Source organism: Pristiophorus japonicus, chromosome 7 (assembly GCF_044704955.1).
Source record: "Pristiophorus japonicus isolate sPriJap1 chromosome 7, sPriJap1.hap1, whole genome shotgun sequence".
NCBI classification, from domain to species: Eukaryota; Metazoa; Chordata; class Chondrichthyes; family Pristiophoridae; genus Pristiophorus; species Pristiophorus japonicus.
In genome coordinates this window covers 87,980,072-87,999,484 of record NC_091983.1, presented here as the reverse complement: position 1 = coordinate 87,999,484, position 19,413 = coordinate 87,980,072, and the positions used below count along the sequence as shown (strand labels likewise).

The 19,413-nt window shown below is 43.2% G+C and overlaps 1 protein-coding gene across 3 annotated transcripts in view; it reads left to right on the top strand.

Moving 5' to 3' along the window:
* The window catches only part of agbl5 (AGBL carboxypeptidase 5), a 209,381-nt gene that overhangs the window by 117,473 nt on the left and 72,495 nt on the right, over positions 1-19,413 (top strand). For all 3 annotated transcript variants that reach the window (XM_070885111.1, XM_070885110.1, XM_070885109.1), the window contains one exon: positions 8,610-8,813. In XM_070885111.1, coding sequence (XP_070741212.1) covers positions 8,610-8,813 — 204 coding nt within the window. The remainder of the gene's footprint in view (positions 1-8,609; positions 8,814-19,413) is intronic.

Sequence of the window (19,413 nt, the reverse complement as noted above, 5' to 3'; positions counted from 1 at the left end):
TTTCAAGGCAAACATCACCAAGATTGCTTGTTTCCACCTCTGCAACATTGCTCACTGAAATCTTCAGCGACATTTTGTCACCTATTTACTCAGTTACCATGCCAGTTTCCCAACCTCACCTTTCATAAACTCCAGGCTGTCTAGATTCAGCTCCCCCATCCTGTCCTATTGAGTGCTGTTCACCCATTAACCTGTTCCCTGCAGCTAACCCTCTATTGGCTCCCTGTCTTCCAGTGCTTTAAATTTAAAATACTTGTACTTGCCTTCAGATTCCTCAGAGGGCTAACCCACCCTCTTTCAGCAGTCTTGTATGTCTTCTGAGACTGACTTTATGCATCTCTGTGCACCCCCACCACCGCCCCCCCCCCCCCCAACCCATTTACCCTACTGTTAGTAGCAGAACCATCAGCTGTATCGACCTTGGTGTCTGGAGCTCAGTTTCTTAAATTCCTCTCTCTTGAGTACTCCTTCCACCTTTAAAATATACTGAAAATCTAACTTTTTAACCGAGCAAATGGTCACCCTTCCTAATTTCTCCTTCCGTGGCTTGGTGTCCACTCTCCTATCTGTTTGTATTGTGAAGTGCTTTTGGATTTTTTTAATGTTGAATATGCTTTATAAATGCAATTTGTTGGTGTAGCTGAGGATTTACAGAAGGATTTAGGTAGAAAAGTACCAGATGTATTCAATATTGAAAAATGGAAAGTGTTGCAAATTGGCTGAGGTAACATATGGCACAGGTTCTAAATGAATTGGGTTCGAAGACTCGGAGGGACCTGGGAGTAATAGTTGACTTGCCACTGTCAATCACCAGATAATGTGCTAAAGCAATTTTAAAGACAAAACTAACAATGCATTGGAATATATAGTCAGAGCAATGGAATACAAACGAGGATATGCTGAGACTGTACAGTGCACTTGTCAGACCACATTTGGAATACTGTTTACAATTCAGATCGCTACACTATCACAGGGATGTACAAGCATGTGAAAAGGTTCAGAGAAGAACAAGAAGAATAATCCAAAATGTAAGGGAGATGAGCTATGAGGAAAAGTTTTTAAAAAAGCTTAATCTCTGCAGCCTTTGGACACTGCATCAAGGTTAGTTCACCAAAATCCCTCACTTGTATTGCACACATGAGCCAGCTACATAAAATAATAGGCTTAACACGTCACCCTATTTGAATTAATGTTTAGACACAAGGCACGTTGATTAATGTATTGCTAATGATGGGGAGGGCAGTGTTGGCCACAAGGCCCTAGACCAAGGATATATTTATCAATCTTGCACTCGGAAACATTTCCATCATTAAGGAGCTAGGAGCTAAGTTTAAAAATAGGACCTCAAAAGTAGTAATCGCGGGATTGCTACCAGTGCCACATGCAAGTCAGAGTAGGAATCGCAGGATAGCTCAGATGAATACGTGGCTTGAGCAGTGATGCAGCAGGGAGGGATTCAAATTCCTGGGGCAGTGCAACCAGTTCTGGGGAAGGTGGGACCAGTACAAACCGGACGGTCTGCACCTAGGCAGGACTGGAACCAATATCCGAGGGGGAGTGTTTGCTAGTGCTGTTGGGGAGGAGTTAAACTAATATGGCAGGGGGATGGGAACCAATGCAGGGAGACAGAGGGAAACAAAATGGAGACAGAAGCAAAAGACAGAAAGGAGATGAGTAAAAGTGGAGGGCAGAGAAACCCCAAGGCAAAAAACAAAAAGGGCCACTGTACAGCAAAATTCTAAAGGGTCAAAGTGTAATAAAAAGGCAAGCCTGAAAGCTCGGTGCCTCAATGCGAGGAGTATTCGGAACCCAGGAGAGGGCTCTGAGCTAGTTAGAGTGGATGAGAGCTCAGATGAACAGGACTCCAAGAAAGAATGCAAAAGGCAGGAGGCAACAGAGCAGAGTAGCACTGGGGTAAGTGTAAACAACAAGGTGATAGGAAGAGACAATATGTATGAATACAAAGGGGCTGCAGGAAGGGTCAAAACTAAAAATCATGGTTTAAAAACTAGTATTAAAACACTCTACCTAAACGCACACAGCATTCGAAATAAAGTAAATGAGTTGATGACACAAATCATTACAAATGGGTATGATTTGGTGGCCATTACAGAAACGTGGTTGCAGGGTGGCCAATACTGGGAATTAAACATACAGAGGGGTATCTGACAATTCGGAAAGATAGACAAGAAGGGAAATGAGGTGGGGTAGCTCTGTTAGTAAAGGATGATATCAGGGCAGTTGTGAGAGACGATATTGGCTCTAATGAACAAAATGTTGAATCATTGTGGGTGGAGATTAGAGATAATAAGGGGAAAAAGTCACTGGTGGGCGTAGTTTATAGGCCCCCAAATAATAACTTCACGGTGGGGCAGACAATAATCAAGGGAATAATAGAGGCATGTGAAAAAGGTACGGCAGTAATCATGGGGGATTTTAACCTACATATCGATTGGTCAAATCAAATCGCATGGGGTAGCCTTGAGGAGGAATTCATAAAATGCATACGGGATTGTTTCTTAGAACAGTATGTTGCAGAACCTACAAGGGAGCAAGCTATCTTAGATCTGGTCCTGTGTAATGAGACAGGAATAATAAACGATCTCCAAGTAAAAGTTTCTCCTGAAATGAGTGATCACAGTATGGTTGAATTTGTAATACAGATTGAGGGTGAGGAAGTAGTGTCTCAAACGAATGTACTATTAAACAAAGGGGACGACAGTGGGATGAGGGCAGAGTTGGCTAAAGTAGACCGGGAACACAGACTAAACGGTGGCACAATTCAGGAACAGTGGAGGACTTTTCAGGAGCTCTTTCATAGTCTGCACTTGGGCAGGACCGGAACCAATATCCTAGGGGGAGTGTTTGCTCGTGCTGTTGGGGAGGAGTTAAACTAATATGGCAGGGGGATGGGAACCAATACAGGGAGACAGAGGGAAACAAAAAGGAGACAAAAACAAAAGACAGAAAAGAGATGAGTAAAAGTGGAGGGCAGAGAAACCAAAGGCAAGAAACAAAAAGGGCCACTGAATATAAAAGGGCTGCAGGAGGGGTCAAAACTAAAAATCATGGTTTAAAAACTAGGATGAAAACACTCTACCTAAATGCACGCAGCATTCGAAATAAAGTAAATGAGTTGGCGGCACAAATCATTACAAATGAGTATGATTTGGTGGCCATTACAGAAACATGGTTGCAGGGTGGCCAAGACTGGGAATTAAACATACAGGGGTATCTGACGATTCAGAAAGATAGGCAAGAAGGGAAAGGAGGTGGGGTAGCTCTGTCAATAAAAGATGATATCAGGGCAGTTGTGAAGGTTGATATTGGTTCCAATGAACAAAATGTTGAATCATTGTGGGTGGAGATTAGAGATAGTAAGGGGGAAAAGTCACTGGTCGGCGTAGTTTATAGGCCCCCAAATAATAACTTCACGGTGGGGCAGGCAATAATCAAGGGAATAATGGAGACATGTGAAAAAGGAACGGCAGTAGTCATGGGGGATTTTAACCTACATATCGATTGGTCAAATCAAATCGCACGGGGTAGCCTGGAGGAGGAATTCATAGAATGCATACGGGATTGTTTCTTAGAACAGTATGTAACAGAACCTACAAGGGAGCAAGCCATCTTAGATCTGGTCCTGTGTAATGAGAGGAAAAATAAACGATCTCCTCGTAAAAGATCCTCTCTGAATGAGTGGTCACAATATGGTTGAATTTGTAATACAGATTGAGGATGAGGAATTTGTGTCAGAAACGAGCGTACTATGCTTAAACAAAGGGGACTACAGTGGGATGAGGGCAGAGTTGGCTAAAGTAGACTGGAAACTCAGACTAAACCGTGGCACAATTGAGGAACAGTGGAGGACTTTTAAGGAGCTCTTTCATAGTGCGCAACAAAAATATATTCCAGTGAAAAAGAAGGACGGCAAGAGAAGGGATAACCAGCCGTGGATAACCAAGGAAATAAAGGAAAGTATCAAATCAAAGACCAATGCGTATAAGGTGGCCAAGGTTAGTGGGAAACTAGAGGATTGGGAAAATTTTAAGCAACAGCAAAGAATGACTAAAAAAGCAATAAAGAAAGGGAAGATAGATTACGAAGGTAAACTTGCGCAAAACATAAAAACAGATAGTAAAAGCTTTTACAGATATATAAAACGGAAAAGAGTGACTAAAGTAAATGTTGGTCCCTTCGAAGATGAAAAGGGGGATTTAATACTGGGAAATGTGGAAATGGCTGAGACCATAAACAATTATTTTGCTTCGGTCTTCACAGTGGAAGACACAAAAACCATGCCAAAATTTGCAGGCCACATGAATGTGGGAAGGGAGGACCTTGAGACAATCACTATCACTAGGGCGGTAGTGCTGGACAGGCTAATGGGACTGAAGGTAGACAAGTCGCCTGGTCCTGATGAAATGCATCCCAGGGTATTAAAAGAGATGGCGGAAGTTATAGCAGATGCATTCGTTATAATCTACCAAAATTCTCTAGACTCTAGGGAGGTACCAGCGGATTAGAAAGCAGCTAATGTAACGCCTCTGTTTAAAAAATGGGGCAGACAAAAGGCAGGTATTATAGGCCGGTTAGTTTAACATCTGTAGTGGAGAAAATGCTTGAAGCTATCATTAAGGAAGAGATGAGGGGATTACCTTATGATGGATTGAGTAGACTGGGTCTTTACTCGTTGGAGTTCAGAAGGATGAAGGGTGATCTTATAGAAACATTTAAAATAATGAAAGGTATAGACAAGATAGAGGCAGAGAGGTTGTTTCCACTGGTCGGGGAGACTAGAACTAGGGGGCACAGCCTCAAAATACGGGGGAGCCAATTTAAAACCGAGTTGAGAAGGAATTTCTTCTCCCAGAGGGTTGTGAATCTGTGGAATTCTCTGCCCAAGGAAACAGTTGAGGCATGCTCATTGAATGTATTCAAGTTACAGATAGATTTTTAACCAATAAGGGAATTAAGGGTTATGGGGAGTGGGCGGGTAAGTGGAGCTGAGTCCACGGCCAGATCAGCCATGATTTTGTTGAATGGCGGAGCAGGCTCGAGGGGCTAGATGGCCTACTCCTGTTCCTAATTCTTATGTTCTAATAGCGGGACATCTAGATAGGAATAGTGCAATCAAGCAGACGCAACATGGATTCATGAAGGGGAAATCATGTGTAACTAATTTACTGGAATTCTTTGAGGATACAACGAGCATGGTGGATAGAGGTGTACCGACGGATGTGGTGTATTTAGATTTCCAAAAGGCATTTGATAAGGTGCCACCCAAAAGGTTGCTGCAGAAGATAAAGGTACGCGGAGTCAGAGGAAATGTATTAGCATGGATTGAGAATTGGCTGGCTAACAAAAAGCAGAGAGTCGGGATAAATGGGTCCTTTTCGGGTTGGAAATTGGTGGTTAGTGGTGTGCCACAGGGATCGGTGCTGGGACCACAACTGTTTACAATATACATAGATGACCTGGAAGAGGGTACAGAGTGTAGTGTAATAAAATTTGCGGATGACACAAAGATTAGTGGGAAAGCAGGTTGTGTAGAGGACACAGAGAGGCTGCAAAGAGATTTAGATAGGTTAAGCGAATGGGCTAAGGTTTGGCAGATGGAATACAATGTCGGAAAATGTGAGGTCATCCACCTTGGGGGAAAAAAAACAGTAAAAGGGAATATTATTTGAATGTGGAGAAATTACAACATGCTGCGGTGCAGAGGACCTGGTGGTCCTTGTGCATGAAACTCTTTTAGGGTCCTTGTGCATGAATCCCTAAAAGTTAGTTTGCAGCTGCAGCAGGTAATGAAGAAGGCGAATGGAATGTTGGCCTTCATTGCAAGAGGGATGGAGTACAAAAGCAGGGAGGTCCTGCTGCAACTGTACAGGGTATTGGTGAGGCCGCACCTGGAGTACTGCGTGCAGTTTTGGTCACCTTACTTAAGGAAGGATATACCAGCATTGGAGGGAGTACAGAGACGATTCACTAGGCTGATACCGGAGATGAGGGGGTTACCTTATGATGATAGATTGAGTAGACTGGGTCTTTACTCATTGGAGTTCAGAAGGATGAGGGGTGATCTTATAGAAACATTTAAAATAATGAAAGGGATAGACAAGATAGAGGCAGAGAGGTTGTTTCCACTGGTCGGGGAGACTAGAACTAGGGGGCACAGCCTCAAAATACGGGGGAGCCAATTTAAAACCGAATTGAGAAGGAATTTCTTTTCCCAGAGGGTTGTGAATCTGTGGAATTCTCTGCCCGAGGAAGTAGTTGAGGCTAACTCATTGAATGTATTGAAATCACAGATAGCTAGATTTTTAACCAATAAGGGAATTAAGGGTTATGGGGAGCGGGCGGGTAAGTGGAGCTGAGTCCACGGCCAGATGAGCCATGATCTTGTTGAATGGCGGAGCAGGCTCGAGGGGCTAGATGGCCTACACCTGTTCCTAATTCTTACGTTCTTATGTATTATTGCACTTTTTATTTGTTTGGTAGCCATCTCCAAAACAATTATGCTAGAGTTTGTCTTTGTATCACATTGGATACATGCTGGAATGAGTTAGTTTCCTGTTGTCAAGTGGGCATCACCACAATGCTTCCAGGAGTGCATTTATCAATGTTACTGAGTCGAAGGGTGGACTTGCTAGTTCTTGGAATAAGATTGAGCCTGATCCTAGTTAATTTTGGAACGGAGGAAGAAAAGGACTGGTTGAATATGGATTTGAAGTAAAACTCCTTCCTGGTCTGTGTCTGTTTAAAGAAAAATGTTATTACATGATTACATAGCTCCTCTGTGGAATCCAGTGCTTATCCATTTCACGCAGCACTAAATGGAGCAGATAAACTGGAATGGAGCTAATTAAGGGTATCCCACTTCAGAATCACTGGTGGAAGAGTTTTTTTTCTTTTCATAAATCAAACACTGAGGAGCTGCTAATGTAGTATGACCTTTTTTTTAAAAAGCTGGATTGTAGCTAGTCTCAACTGAAAACATTGAAGCTAATGATTGAGTGGTTACACTGTTATGTAGAGTTAAAATATTTAAATAATGCTGTGCCACGTGACAGCACAGGAATTTTAGTATTGTAATCGTCCTATCTGAGAAAACAATGGGCTGTAATTTGTGGTAGGAGGCGTACCCCAATTTAAAAAAAAAAAGAAAATATGCACCGAGCTGCTGGTTCTCGGAAACTTTGGGTTCTGGGCCTGCAGGCATAGGCCTGCGCAAAGGCCCATAGATCTCAGGGATTTGGGCAGTTCGGAAGCATCCCTGGGATCATGTGGGTCTGGTCCTCCTATCAGAAAGGAGGATTCCTCATACGCTTATGGAGAGTACATTCATGAACAGAATAAGGAATCCACAAATAATTAAATAATTTACACAACTGGAATAAAAATAAATGTTCGCATTTTCAAATTTAATTTAAAGTCCCTCTAGTGAAGCATTTATAATAAAAGTTAAATTTTTTGAAAAATAATTTTAAACATTTTAATCTGGGTCAGTATTTACATAAACTAATTTTAAATGTTTGTGTATGATTTTTTTAAATTAAGTTCTTAATTTAACTTCTGTATTAACTCTTACTTTGGTGAAAGCCGGCCCTATGCCTACTGTTACCAGGCTTAAGGGTGTCGTGGTCATTTGCTGGGCAGATAGCCCAATTCTGTGCCAGTGAAAATGACTTTTGGGTCAGTTCGGTAGATCTGTCAAGGCGAATCTTGATAGATCGCAAATTCCAGGTTTTCGTGCATGCGCAACGCTTGTGTAACCATGGAAATTGCGGGGCCTTTTACAAGGTTTACGACGGCATACGCCATCATGAGGAACAGACAATCTGGGCCATTAGAATAAACATGCGCAGTAGAGTGGAGAACATATTACTGACACTCCCTTGGCTTTATTTTGAATCCAATCATCTAGTAGAGTACCTTCATGAAAGAAAATTAGACTACAAATTAGTTTTTTTCCAGGACATTTAGGGCTATTGCGTTCTGAACTTTTGATGCATGTTTATTTCTGTTACACCCCCCCGCCCCCCAATCTGATGTAAATGCATTAGAATCTGGAAGCTTTCCGATATGGGGCTTGAGTGCAGTTTTGCTTTGGTGCTTTTTTAAGCACTTTGTATTAATTGCACAACCCCTTTTTGATTATTCAGAGGTTAGAGCATATTACATTTTGGTGAGTTGTTAAATATCTTGCATTTATTATTTTCTGAACAGAAATGTAATTAGCTTGATTTCTATCAATAGTTTGTTTTTGTAACAAAATTAGGATTAAAAAAATAATTATGAAAATATGCAAATTCCAGATTAAGTTGGAGGATGGAACAATTGGGTAATTAATGTGTTTCAGTAATAATTTTCGAAATCTTTAAACCTGAAATCCACATAAAATAATTACCTAAATTGCCACATTTCTGAAGAAACACACAAGGGCTTGCTTGCACCGAGGCCAGATCAGAACATTGTGTATACGGGTAAATGAGATAAACATTAACCTAGTTTGTGCAGTATTCCAGCTTAATAAATTGTTTCAGATAGAAATTGTGTGTAGAATTTCTGTTAATTAATTTTGCAGCTTTTGTGTTTTGTTCACTTAGAAACTAGAGCACATGAGAAACGTCGTCCGCATCAGGCTGTGCTGAGAACAGCAGTCAACAATCCCAGCAGCCAACATAGTTCTCCTACCCATCAGGACACGCAGTGCCGTACATCTGTCTCCCTCAGCTTCTCCAGAGACCCATCCCAAGTCCAGCCCTCCAGCTCGGGGCCTTGCTCTCTTCCAACTTCCTTCAATGTGCCAGGTTTGTATGCAATCCAAACTCCAAGTATTTCCAGGTTTTACCCATCTCTAAAATCCATGTCCAAGCCAAGCCTGTTGAACAAAGCCTTAAGCAAACACTTGTCACCTCTGCTTCATCCCAGCCTTCCTTCCCTGGGGTTTGTGAGTGAAAGACACAACATTTTAGGATCTTCTTATGCAATCAATAGCCAGCAAGGAAGGGAAAATCAGAATTGAGGAAAAAGTTTGTCAACAGAAGAAAAATACATAACTTTACATTTTTATTGTAGAAAGAACTGTTCTAAGAGAAAGGGACCGATATGATTCTATTGTTATGAGACTTTCTTACAATAACATTTGATTGTACATTCAGTTCCACAAGCTGTTAAGAGGCCAATTCAACCATGAAATGCAATATTACATTTAACTCTCACTTTTCTATTTTGAATCATTGATGACACTAATGAAGAAAAATGTTCCAGTAAAAGTAATGATGCTGTTCTTCACTGTTGACAGAATTTAATCAAACAAACATTAAGTGAAGGAGATAAAATATCACCCTGAAAGAGATATGTTTTTTTATACTGGTTCCACTTCGGCTAATTTGAGTTCCAAGTAACCAAGTCACCGGAGATTTTAATGTCGTTTTTGATTTTTCTCCAAATTTCTTCAAATGCTTTGAAAGCTTAACTTTACCAAAGAGAAAAGAATAATTGCTTACAGGTTTCAATATTATCAGGAATTAAAGTATATCAGAATGAGAACGTTTAACTGTGACACATTTTACAGCAGATTCATTTGTTAACATTATATTGAATATCTTGCTCAGCTCTGTTTTCTGTATCTCTGTACCATGAACATTTATCACCCTCTAGCAAGGGTGTTAGTTATTGACTCAAAGCCTGGAATTTTTACCTTTCTGACGTGCTGGCAGCAGCGGAGCCATGGATCGTGTGGGGAACCTGGAAGTTTAACAAAGCCACTGCATTTGCATCTGACTTTCTGGTTTCCTGACCAATTTAAAGCATGGGTCCAATTCAGCTCGGGTATTTAAAGGAGCAATGCAAAGATGACAGTTGAAGGTTGCTGGAGATTGGAGACATATTGGTGGGAGAGAGAGTGATTTGTTTGTAGAGAGATTGGTTTTGTTGCAGAACAAAAAATGCAGTCTCAGCATCTGAAAGCTGCCCCCCCTCCCCCCCCCCCAAGATTTAGCGATGACTCCCTGGTAGTCCTGTTGCAAGGAGTTGGGGCCCACAGGGAGGTCCGATTCTCTGCTGATGGGAGGAAGAGGCCAGCCTCAGACACCAAGAAGGCATGGCGTCAGAAGTTAGCAGCATGAGTGTGGTGTCGAGATTCTGAGGTCAGGAAAGGTGAGTACAATGCCACATTCAACTACATCCTGATGTGCATGTCACCCCAACACCCTCAATTTGTCTTCCCAAGCCTACTGATGCACATCACTCCTCACACCAACCTACCTTGCAGGTGCACCAATCCCGCTCTATCTATGCACCTACTCACATCCCCAACTGACCATCCATCACTGACACTCACCCTTGTCTTAATGCAATGTCACACTCTACAGATTTTGCTCATCTATCCATTCCACTAGAGATCGGTGGAGTATTGATGGAGATTGAGAGATGGGGAGCTCTCAGCTATCTGGTGACAGAATTAAATATCACACAGCCACATGGCATGCAACAGTCACTCATGTTGATTTGATGTCAGCAGCAAGTGAAATATGATCATGTGCATAATGTTCACTTAAATCATTCTTATCATGACAGTTTTAATTCATGTCTTTACTCTCCGAAAAGCCCACAGCCAGTCTAGCCAGAAACAGAAGATTATTCCCCAGAGGATGATGATGTCTCTGAGGGTGCACCGTCACAGGACCCATGTACACCAAGCACCAGTGCAGACACATGTCAGTGGGTCCATTAAGTTAGAAAACAGTGTCACCTGGTGTGTCTCTCATCACGTGAGCAAGAGCAGATGATGCAGACTGGGACAGCAATGGAGTCTCCTCGTCAGAAGGCGCAGGAAGCTCCAAGCTCTGCTCAGCTGGACGAAGATGCTGAACCTCGGGGACCGTCGACAAAGAGGATGATTCTGGAGGAGAAAGAAAAAATGCATGAGGCTTTGGCAGGATTTCCAGCTGCGCTGTGCTTGCTTGCGGGAGAATGGAGGAGTCCATCTCCAGCATGACTGGCCTGATGTCGCAGGCCATGGCTAAGATATGTTAGTTCACGGAAAGAATGGCCACCTGCATGGAGCATCAAAAATGGCTTTGGAACAAGTGCCTACTTGCCTACAGCTTGGGTACTTTGTGGCTTTCTTCCTCATAGGGATGTATACAGCTCCACAGCCTTTGGTTCCTCTGTGATCAAGGATACCCTCTTTCGCCCAAGCTCACAACTCATTCAGACAGCCATAAACAAGAGGTGAATGAAAGAAATTGCATTTACATAAAATAACACAGAATTACATAGAATATACATAGAAACATAGAAAATAGGTGCAGGAGCAGGCCATTCAGCCCTTCTAGCCTGCACCGCCATTCAATGAGTTCATGGCTGAACATGAAACTTCAGTACCCCCTTCCTGCTTTCTCGCCATACCCCTTGATCCCCCGAGTAGTAAGGACTTCATCTAACTCCCTTTTGAATATATTTAGTGAATTGGCCTCAACAACTTTCTGTGGTAGAGAATTCCACAGGTTCACCACTCTCTGGGTGAAGAAGTTTCTCCTCATCTCGGTCCTAAATGGCTTACCCCTTATCCTTAGACTGTGACCCCTGGTTCTGGACTTCCCCAACATTGGGAACATTCTTCCTGCATCCAACCTGTCCAAACCCGTCAATTTTAAATGTTTCTATGAGGTCCCCTCTCACTCTTCTGAACTCCAGTGAATACAAGCCCAGTTGATCCAGTCTTTCTTGATAGGTCAGTCCCACCATCCCGGGAATCAGTCTGGTGAATCTTCGCTGCACTCCCTCAATAGCAAGAACGTCCTTCCTCAAGTTAGGAGACCAAAACTGTACACAATACTCCAGGTGTGGCCTCACCAAGGCCCTATACAACTGTAGCAACACCTCCCTGCCCCTGTACTCAAATCCCTCGCTATGAAGGCCAACATGCCATTTGCTTTCTTAACCGCCTGCTGTACCTGCATGCCAACCTTCAATGACTGATGTACCATGACACCCAGGTCTCGCTGCACCTTCCCCCTTCCTAATCTGTCACCATTCAGATAATAGTCTGTCTCTCTGTTTTTACCACCAAAGTGGATAACCTCACATTTATCCACATTATATTTCATCTGCCACGCATTTGCCCACTCACCTAACCTATCCAAGTCACTCTGCAGCCTCATAGCATCCTCCTCGCAGCTCACACTGCCACCCAACTTAGTGTCATCCGCAAATTTGGAGATACTACATTTAATCCCCTCGTCTAAATCATTAATGTACAGTGTAAACAGCTGGGGCCCCAGCACAGAACCTTGCGGTACCCCACTAGTCACTACCTGCCATTCTGAAAAGTACCCATTTACTCCTACTCTTTGCTTCCTGTCTGCCAACCAGTTCTCAATCCACGTCAGCACACTACCCCCAATCCCATGTGCTTTAACTTTGCACATTAATCTCCTGTGTGGGACCTTGTCGAAAGCCTTCTGAAAGTCCAAATATACCACATCAACTGGTTCTCCTTTGTCCACTTTACTGGAAACATCCTCAAAAAATTCCAGAAGATTTGTCAAGCATGATCTCCCTTTCACAAATCCATGCTGACTTGGACCTATCATGTCACCTCTTTCCAAATGCGCTGCTATGACATCCTTAATAATTGATTCCATCATTTTACCCACTACTGAGGTCAGGCTGACCGGTCTATAATTCCCTGCTTTCTCTCTCCCTCCTTTTTTAAAAAGTGGGGTTACATTGGCTACCCTCCACTCGATAGGAACTGATCCAGAGTCAATGGAATGTTGGAAAATGACTGTCAATGCATCCGCTATTTCCAAGGCCACCTCCTTAAGTACTCTGGGATGCAGTCCATCAGGCCCTGGGGATTTATTGGCCTTCAATCCCATCAATTTCCCCAACACAATTTCCCGACTAATAAAGATTTCCCTCAGTTCCTCCTCCTTACTAGACCCTCTGACCCCTTTTATATCCAGAAGGTTGTTTGTGTCCTCCTTAGTGAATACTGAACCAAAGTACTTGTTCAATTGGTCTGCCATTTCTTTGTTCCCCGTTATGACTTCCCCTGATTCTGACTGCAGGGGACCTACGTTTGTCTTTACTAACCTTTTTCTCTTTACATACCTATAGAAACTTTTGCAATCCACCTTAATGTTCCCTGTAAGCTTCTTCTCGTACTCCATACAGCACACAAACAGGCTTATTCGGCCCAGCCAGTCCATGCCGGCGTTTATGCTCCACTTGAGCCTCCTCCCATTCTACCTCATCTAACTTTATCAGTATAACCCTCTATCCCTTCTCCCTCACATGCTTATCTAGCCTCCTCTTAAATGCATCTATACTATTCGCTTCAACTACTCCCTGTGGTAGCAAGTTCCACATTTTCACCACCGCTTGGTAAAAAGATTTTTTTCTGAATTGCCTATTTGATTTCTTGGTGACTATCTTATACTGATGGCCTCTAGTTTAGCGCGCTCTCAAGTGGAACTGTTGCGGGGATGCTCGGGCAGGGTTGTGGATGGTAGCAGGGATACAACAGAAGTGTGGAAACACTGAGTCTACTCTATCAAAACCTTTCATAATTGTAAAGACCTCTGTTAGGTCACCCCTCAGTCTTATCTTTTCAAGACAAAAGAGACCCAGCCTGTTCATTCTTTGCTGATAGGTATAACCTCGCAGTTCTGCTATCATCCTTGTAAATCTTTTTTACACCCTCTCTAGTGCCTCTATATACTTTTTCTCTCGCAGGTCGGGGCCATAAAAGGAGTGTCAAGCGGCGGCCCCGACCTGCGAGAGACCATCAGCGACAGGTCGGGGCCATAAAAGGAGCGGTGAGCGCCGGCCATGGGCAGCATGGAGGCAGGCCACTGCAAGGAACAGCACGAGCTGGTGCAGGAGGGCGACAGCAACGAAGAGTGACGTCATCAAGGTCCAGGTCGGTGATTGGAGCAGGTACAGCAGGAGCGGCGAGGTCGGGGCGAAGGAGCAGCGAGAGACTGTAGAGGAATGTGATCAGAGCCCAGGGGAGGCATGAGTTTGGGCCCTGGGCAGCATGGGCCAGCCCACACTGCGATATGTGTGCAAACTTGGTACATGCAACAGAGCAGGTCTCCAGTTATCTTGTGTAATCCTTGTGGTTGCTGGTGTGCAACGGCCACCACATGTTAAAAAAATCCACGCACAGGCATCTTTGACCCTTGAGGATGTATTTCGGGTTCTTCTTTCGAAACACCTGTGAAACTCATCCTTTTTTTGGTGTGGAAGCAAGTCATCCTCGTTTCGAGGGACCGCCTATGATGATGCTTGGGTTTACTAGCCACCAGGTGGCGCCACTATCAGAGGTCATTGGGCTGTGCGCATGTGTGTGCTGCCCAGGTATAAAAGACAAGCCATCTTGTAATGTAATCACTTTGGGCCCAAGTAAAGTAGAGCCAGGTTTGTATCTGTTCGGAGTTTGCAGTATTCAGTCTATTGAGTTATTGCATACATAACCGGTACATAGCAACATGAGTAAGCCATTGAAACCCCTCTAGCCTGTTCTGCCATTCAATGTGATCATGGCTGATCTCCAACCTAATTCCACGTACCTGTCTTTGGCCCATATCCCTTAATACCACTTAATAAAAAGCTATCAATCTCCGATTTTAAATTAACAATTAATCTAGCATCAATTGTCGTTTGCAGAAGATCGTTCCTTCGTGTGTAGCAAAGCCGAGCACTTGACTGGCTTCATCGGTAGCAAAGTATACATAACTGTCTGCCCTGGCAAACATGGTACTTGGGTGATGCATTTGTAGGCAGCTGACTGCGAAATCCTGCAAATATCTCCTGCAGCCTGAGGCAAAGAGGTTGAGGGCCGTGGTCACTTTGATAGCCACTGGTAATGCATGTCCACCAGGCCCGCTTGGCAGCAGATCGTCTTCTAGCAGGCTACATATGTCTGCCACGACCTGATGCGATACCCTGAGGCACTGGTGTTTAGTCATGTCGAGGAAGCTGAACCTCTGCCTATATAGCCTGTGTTGGAGGTATCGCCACCTACGAGCTGCACCCCTGTGCTCAATCCACTTTCTCCTGTAGAGCGGCAGGTCGGTGAGGAGAAGGCTGCTGCTCCTACTGGTGTTGCTGCTGGTGCTCATCTTGGTGTTCACCTGAAGTCCAAGGTGAAACAGCTTAAGTGACACTCCGGCTGATCTGATACATGATGGATATAAAGTGGAGATTAGATGGACAATCCTCCAGTGCAGTGAGAGTGACCTCCAGTTTAAGAAATCTTAAGGATTTGGACTTTATCAATTGGTGACAGCAAATATTTTATTAGCACACACAGCAGAGATCAATACCTTTCCGTGTATGCTGGCAGTAATTTACAGTTCTGAATGGTTATAACCTATTCAGTCGCTGGACAGAGTCGCATGCGTCGTCGTCGTCTTTACCTAGGGAGGCGTTAGGTTCCAGCCAGCATTACGTCTACCTTTACAAGCTGGACATCTTCGTGGATCTTCTATCTCTGCTGAATGTTCGCAAACTGAGAGTCACCTCCAGTGTAGTGCGAGTCACCTCCAGTGTAGTGCAAGTCACCTGCAAACAAACTCTCAGAACAGGTGATGTGAGGTCTGAGTTAGGGATTTTATTGCCAGTCATTTGTTCAGCCTTTCAGTTGCTGCTCTGCTTTTGCCTTGCTTTCACTGGCGAGGTTCTGTGGACACACAGTAAATGTTCAGACCTCTGGTAAAAATGGCTCTTAATAGCCTTTTAACTAGCTGTTAGTTGCTTTCAATAGCTAATCCATCTCTCCGAGGGGTTTATCGTTCACAGCCGAATGCGCTCAAGTTAAATCGAGCAGGTGGGTTGAAATTGACTTCCGACCTGCTTGTCAGCTCCAGCACTTTTAATCTCCCACCTGCTCCCAAACCCACTCACCGTTTGATGTTAAAATTCTGGCCAAAGTGCGCATTTTATGCTTGACGTCAAAGAGCGAATCTGAACTTTTAAACCCACTCTACATCAAAATCCAAGTGTTAATGTAGTGATGTTGACCACCTTGTACCTCTGTCTGTTGCTATGAAGAGACTATTTTTCATGTGTGAATGTAGACTGAGTGTGAGGACAGTTTAGCCATTGAAGGACTCGCAGCTGAGCCTGACTCAGTTTTCACTTGGCATCCACCCATACTTCCAGGTGACTGGGTCCCAGGGCTGGTAGCCCATACAATTTTTTTTTTCCTCCCACCACTTTGGCTTTGGAAAGCTGAGGTCCGTTGTAGTGCCCCAAGTGCCATTCCAACTGAGAATGGCTAACATAGCATAGACCAAAAGCTGGGACCTTCCTGGTCTCTGGTTTACTGGCACACCATCTCTTGTGTTTACCTACTGAGCCATGGTTGGCTCCAGATGATAGTTTTTTTCAGTTATAATTTACCAGTGATGATGCTTGATAGATTTCCTTCGTCTCCAAATTTACCAGTTGCGAAATGAAGTAGTGTGCCATAATTCCACTGCTTTATAACAGTAACATTATCAAGATTATGTCTGAGAAGTTCTTAAAAATATTCAAGGTGGTGGTGTGGTGGCACATCATGTTGGAAAAGCATATGGCAACATACAGTTGTGCGACACTGGTTTAATACTCTATTGCACTTAGCTTCCCATTTCAGACACGGCACTGTGAGGAGGCACTAAGAGGAAACTAGACACCTACCTGCAGGGGAACGGGGACTCAGGTGGGAAATCACCACTCTTGTATTGCTTCAGACAAAATAGCTTTGGTGATCTTGGTGCACATTGCTTTTGCTTTCCCCTGCTGGACAAATGTGGTATGACCTGGGAGACTGATGAGTGGGAATATCAGTACAGTGTGGAGAAGAGGGTGAAAAGAGTGTTCACACTTTCATGGAATGGCAATATACTACTGAAGTACAACTTATTTTGATCTTTTGCCACTTTTTAAACTGTAAAAGGATACTGTCTCCTTTAACTGTTGTTAGGTTGCTGAAAGCTTGGTTTCGGGCTGATTTTACAGAAGTCATTGTAAAATTCTATAATTTTCTTATAGCATCCTTAGATGTAGAAGTTGTTCGAGGACTAGAGGTTTGCCAATGTAATGCCTCTATTCCAAAATGGAGAAACCAGGTAACTTCAGAGCAGTCAGCCCAACGTTACGTTGGTAGTGTGTAAGCTTTTGTAAATACAGGAGGAAATAATGGAATATACTGATAAATGCATGGATGTTCTGTATCTAACTTTCTAAACGGAGTTTGCTGAAGTGTCATATGGGAGGCTTGTGAATAAAATTAAGGCAGAGGTATTAGAGTGTGGCAGTATGGATAGGAAGGTGGTTAAAGGACAGAAAACAAATAGTTGTAGTTCATGAATGTCTTTCTGCCTGGAGGGATATAAACAGCGGTGTCCCATTGGGGTTTGCTTTATGAGCATTGCTTTTCTATCTTTCTCAATCTTTATCTTGCTCCCTTTTCTCTCTCTCTCTCTCTCTCTCTCTCTCTCTCCCCCTCCCTCTTTATCTTTCTGTCTCTCAAAAAAGGATTTGGACTCTAGTGTGGGCATCATAACAAGATTTGCTGGTGATACAAATAGGGAGTGATTAACTGATGACTTCAAATGGATGTAGACATGTCAGGCTTTTCAGCAGATTGATGTCAGATGAAATTTTAATGTGGAGAAAGGTGTGATACAATTTGGGAATAAGAGGTTAATCGTTAAACTTCAAAAGGAGTTGAGGAGCAAAGAGACTTGGTTCAGATATACAAACCTTTAAAAATGGGAGAACAGTGATATCTTCCTGCAATCTACAGCTTTCTTCCTCACTATCAATTAATTTTTGTACCATCTGCAAACTTCCTAATCATGCCCTCTCCATTGAAGTCTAAATCATTGAGGAGGTAACAAGGAGAGTTGATGAGGGCAGCGCGTTTGATGTAGTCGACATGGATCGTAACACGGCTTTTAACACGGTCCCACATCACAGACAGGTCAGAAAAGTTAAAGCCCATGGTAAAGTGGCAAGTTGGATCCAAAATTGGCTGAGGCAGGAAGCAAAGGAAAATGGTCAATGGGTGTTTTTGTGACTGGAAGGCTGTTTCCATTGAGGTTCTGTAGGGCTCAGTACCTAGGTCCCTTGCTTTTTGTGGTATATATCAATGATTTAGAGGCTGAGGGGGGACTTAATTGAGTTGTATAAAATTATGTGGGGCCGAGATAGAATGGATAGGAAGGACCTATTTCCTTTAGCAGAGAGGTCAATAACCAGGAGGCATAGATTTTAAGTAATTGGCAGAAGGATTAGAGGGGAGTTGAGAACCTTTTTCACCCAGAGGGTGATGGGGGTCTGGAACTCACTGCCTAAATGGGTGGTAGAGACTGAAACCCTTATCACATTTAAAAATGTACTTGGATATGCACTTGAAGCGCTATAACCTACAAGGTTACGGACCAAGAGCTAGAAAGTGGGATTAGGCTGAATAGGTTTTTTTCATTCGGTATAGACACAGTGGGCCAACTGGTCTCCTTCTGTGCCATAAATTTCTATGATTCTAAGTTATAAAAATGCATTTGTGATCCTAGGTTTCATAAAGAGTTAGAATACAAAAGCAAAGATATTTTAAAAGGGAAGTGAATGAATATTTGAAAAATGGTATAGGGAAGGGGAATGACAGTTTTTCCTCCTGGGGAATGCACCATCTGACCCAACGCTCGTGGGCAACCTACTTTTCGACCCCCATCTACACTGCTGTTGAACAACCATTAGAAAGTGTACTAAAGTTGCACAGAGACAAATCTCAGTCCTTCACTCACTATCCTCACTATCACAACTGAGATTTGTCACTGAGCACTGTGGAGTGTTATCATTAGGCATCATTGGTGTGTAGTCCAAAATGGTGGCCGAGCATATGCATATACAATTGTAAGTGGTGCACTGTGTTGAAGCACAAAAGTTTGGTTCAATTTAATCTACTCAACCTTGGCTCAGTGGTAGCCCTGTTTCCTCTGAGTCAGGAGGTTGTGCGTTCAAGCTCCACTCGAGACTTGAGCACATTATCTAGACTGACACTTAAGTGCAACAGGTTCCAGAGGTGCTGTCATTAAAGAACCCGTCTGCCCTCTCCAGTGGACTTTAAATATCCTATGACACTTTTTGAAGAGGAGTTCTCCCGATGTCCTGGCCAACATATATCCCTCAACAAACATCATTAAAACAGATGATCTTGTCACTTATTTCATAGTTGTTTATGGGACTTTACTATGCACAAATTGGCTGTCACTTTTCCCTACATTATAACAGTGACCACACTTCAAAAGGCTGTGAAATGTTTTGACATGTCCCGAGTTTGTGAAAGGCACTATATTATAACTGCAAGTTTTTTCTGGCTTAGCTGAATTTCACCCGTTGTGA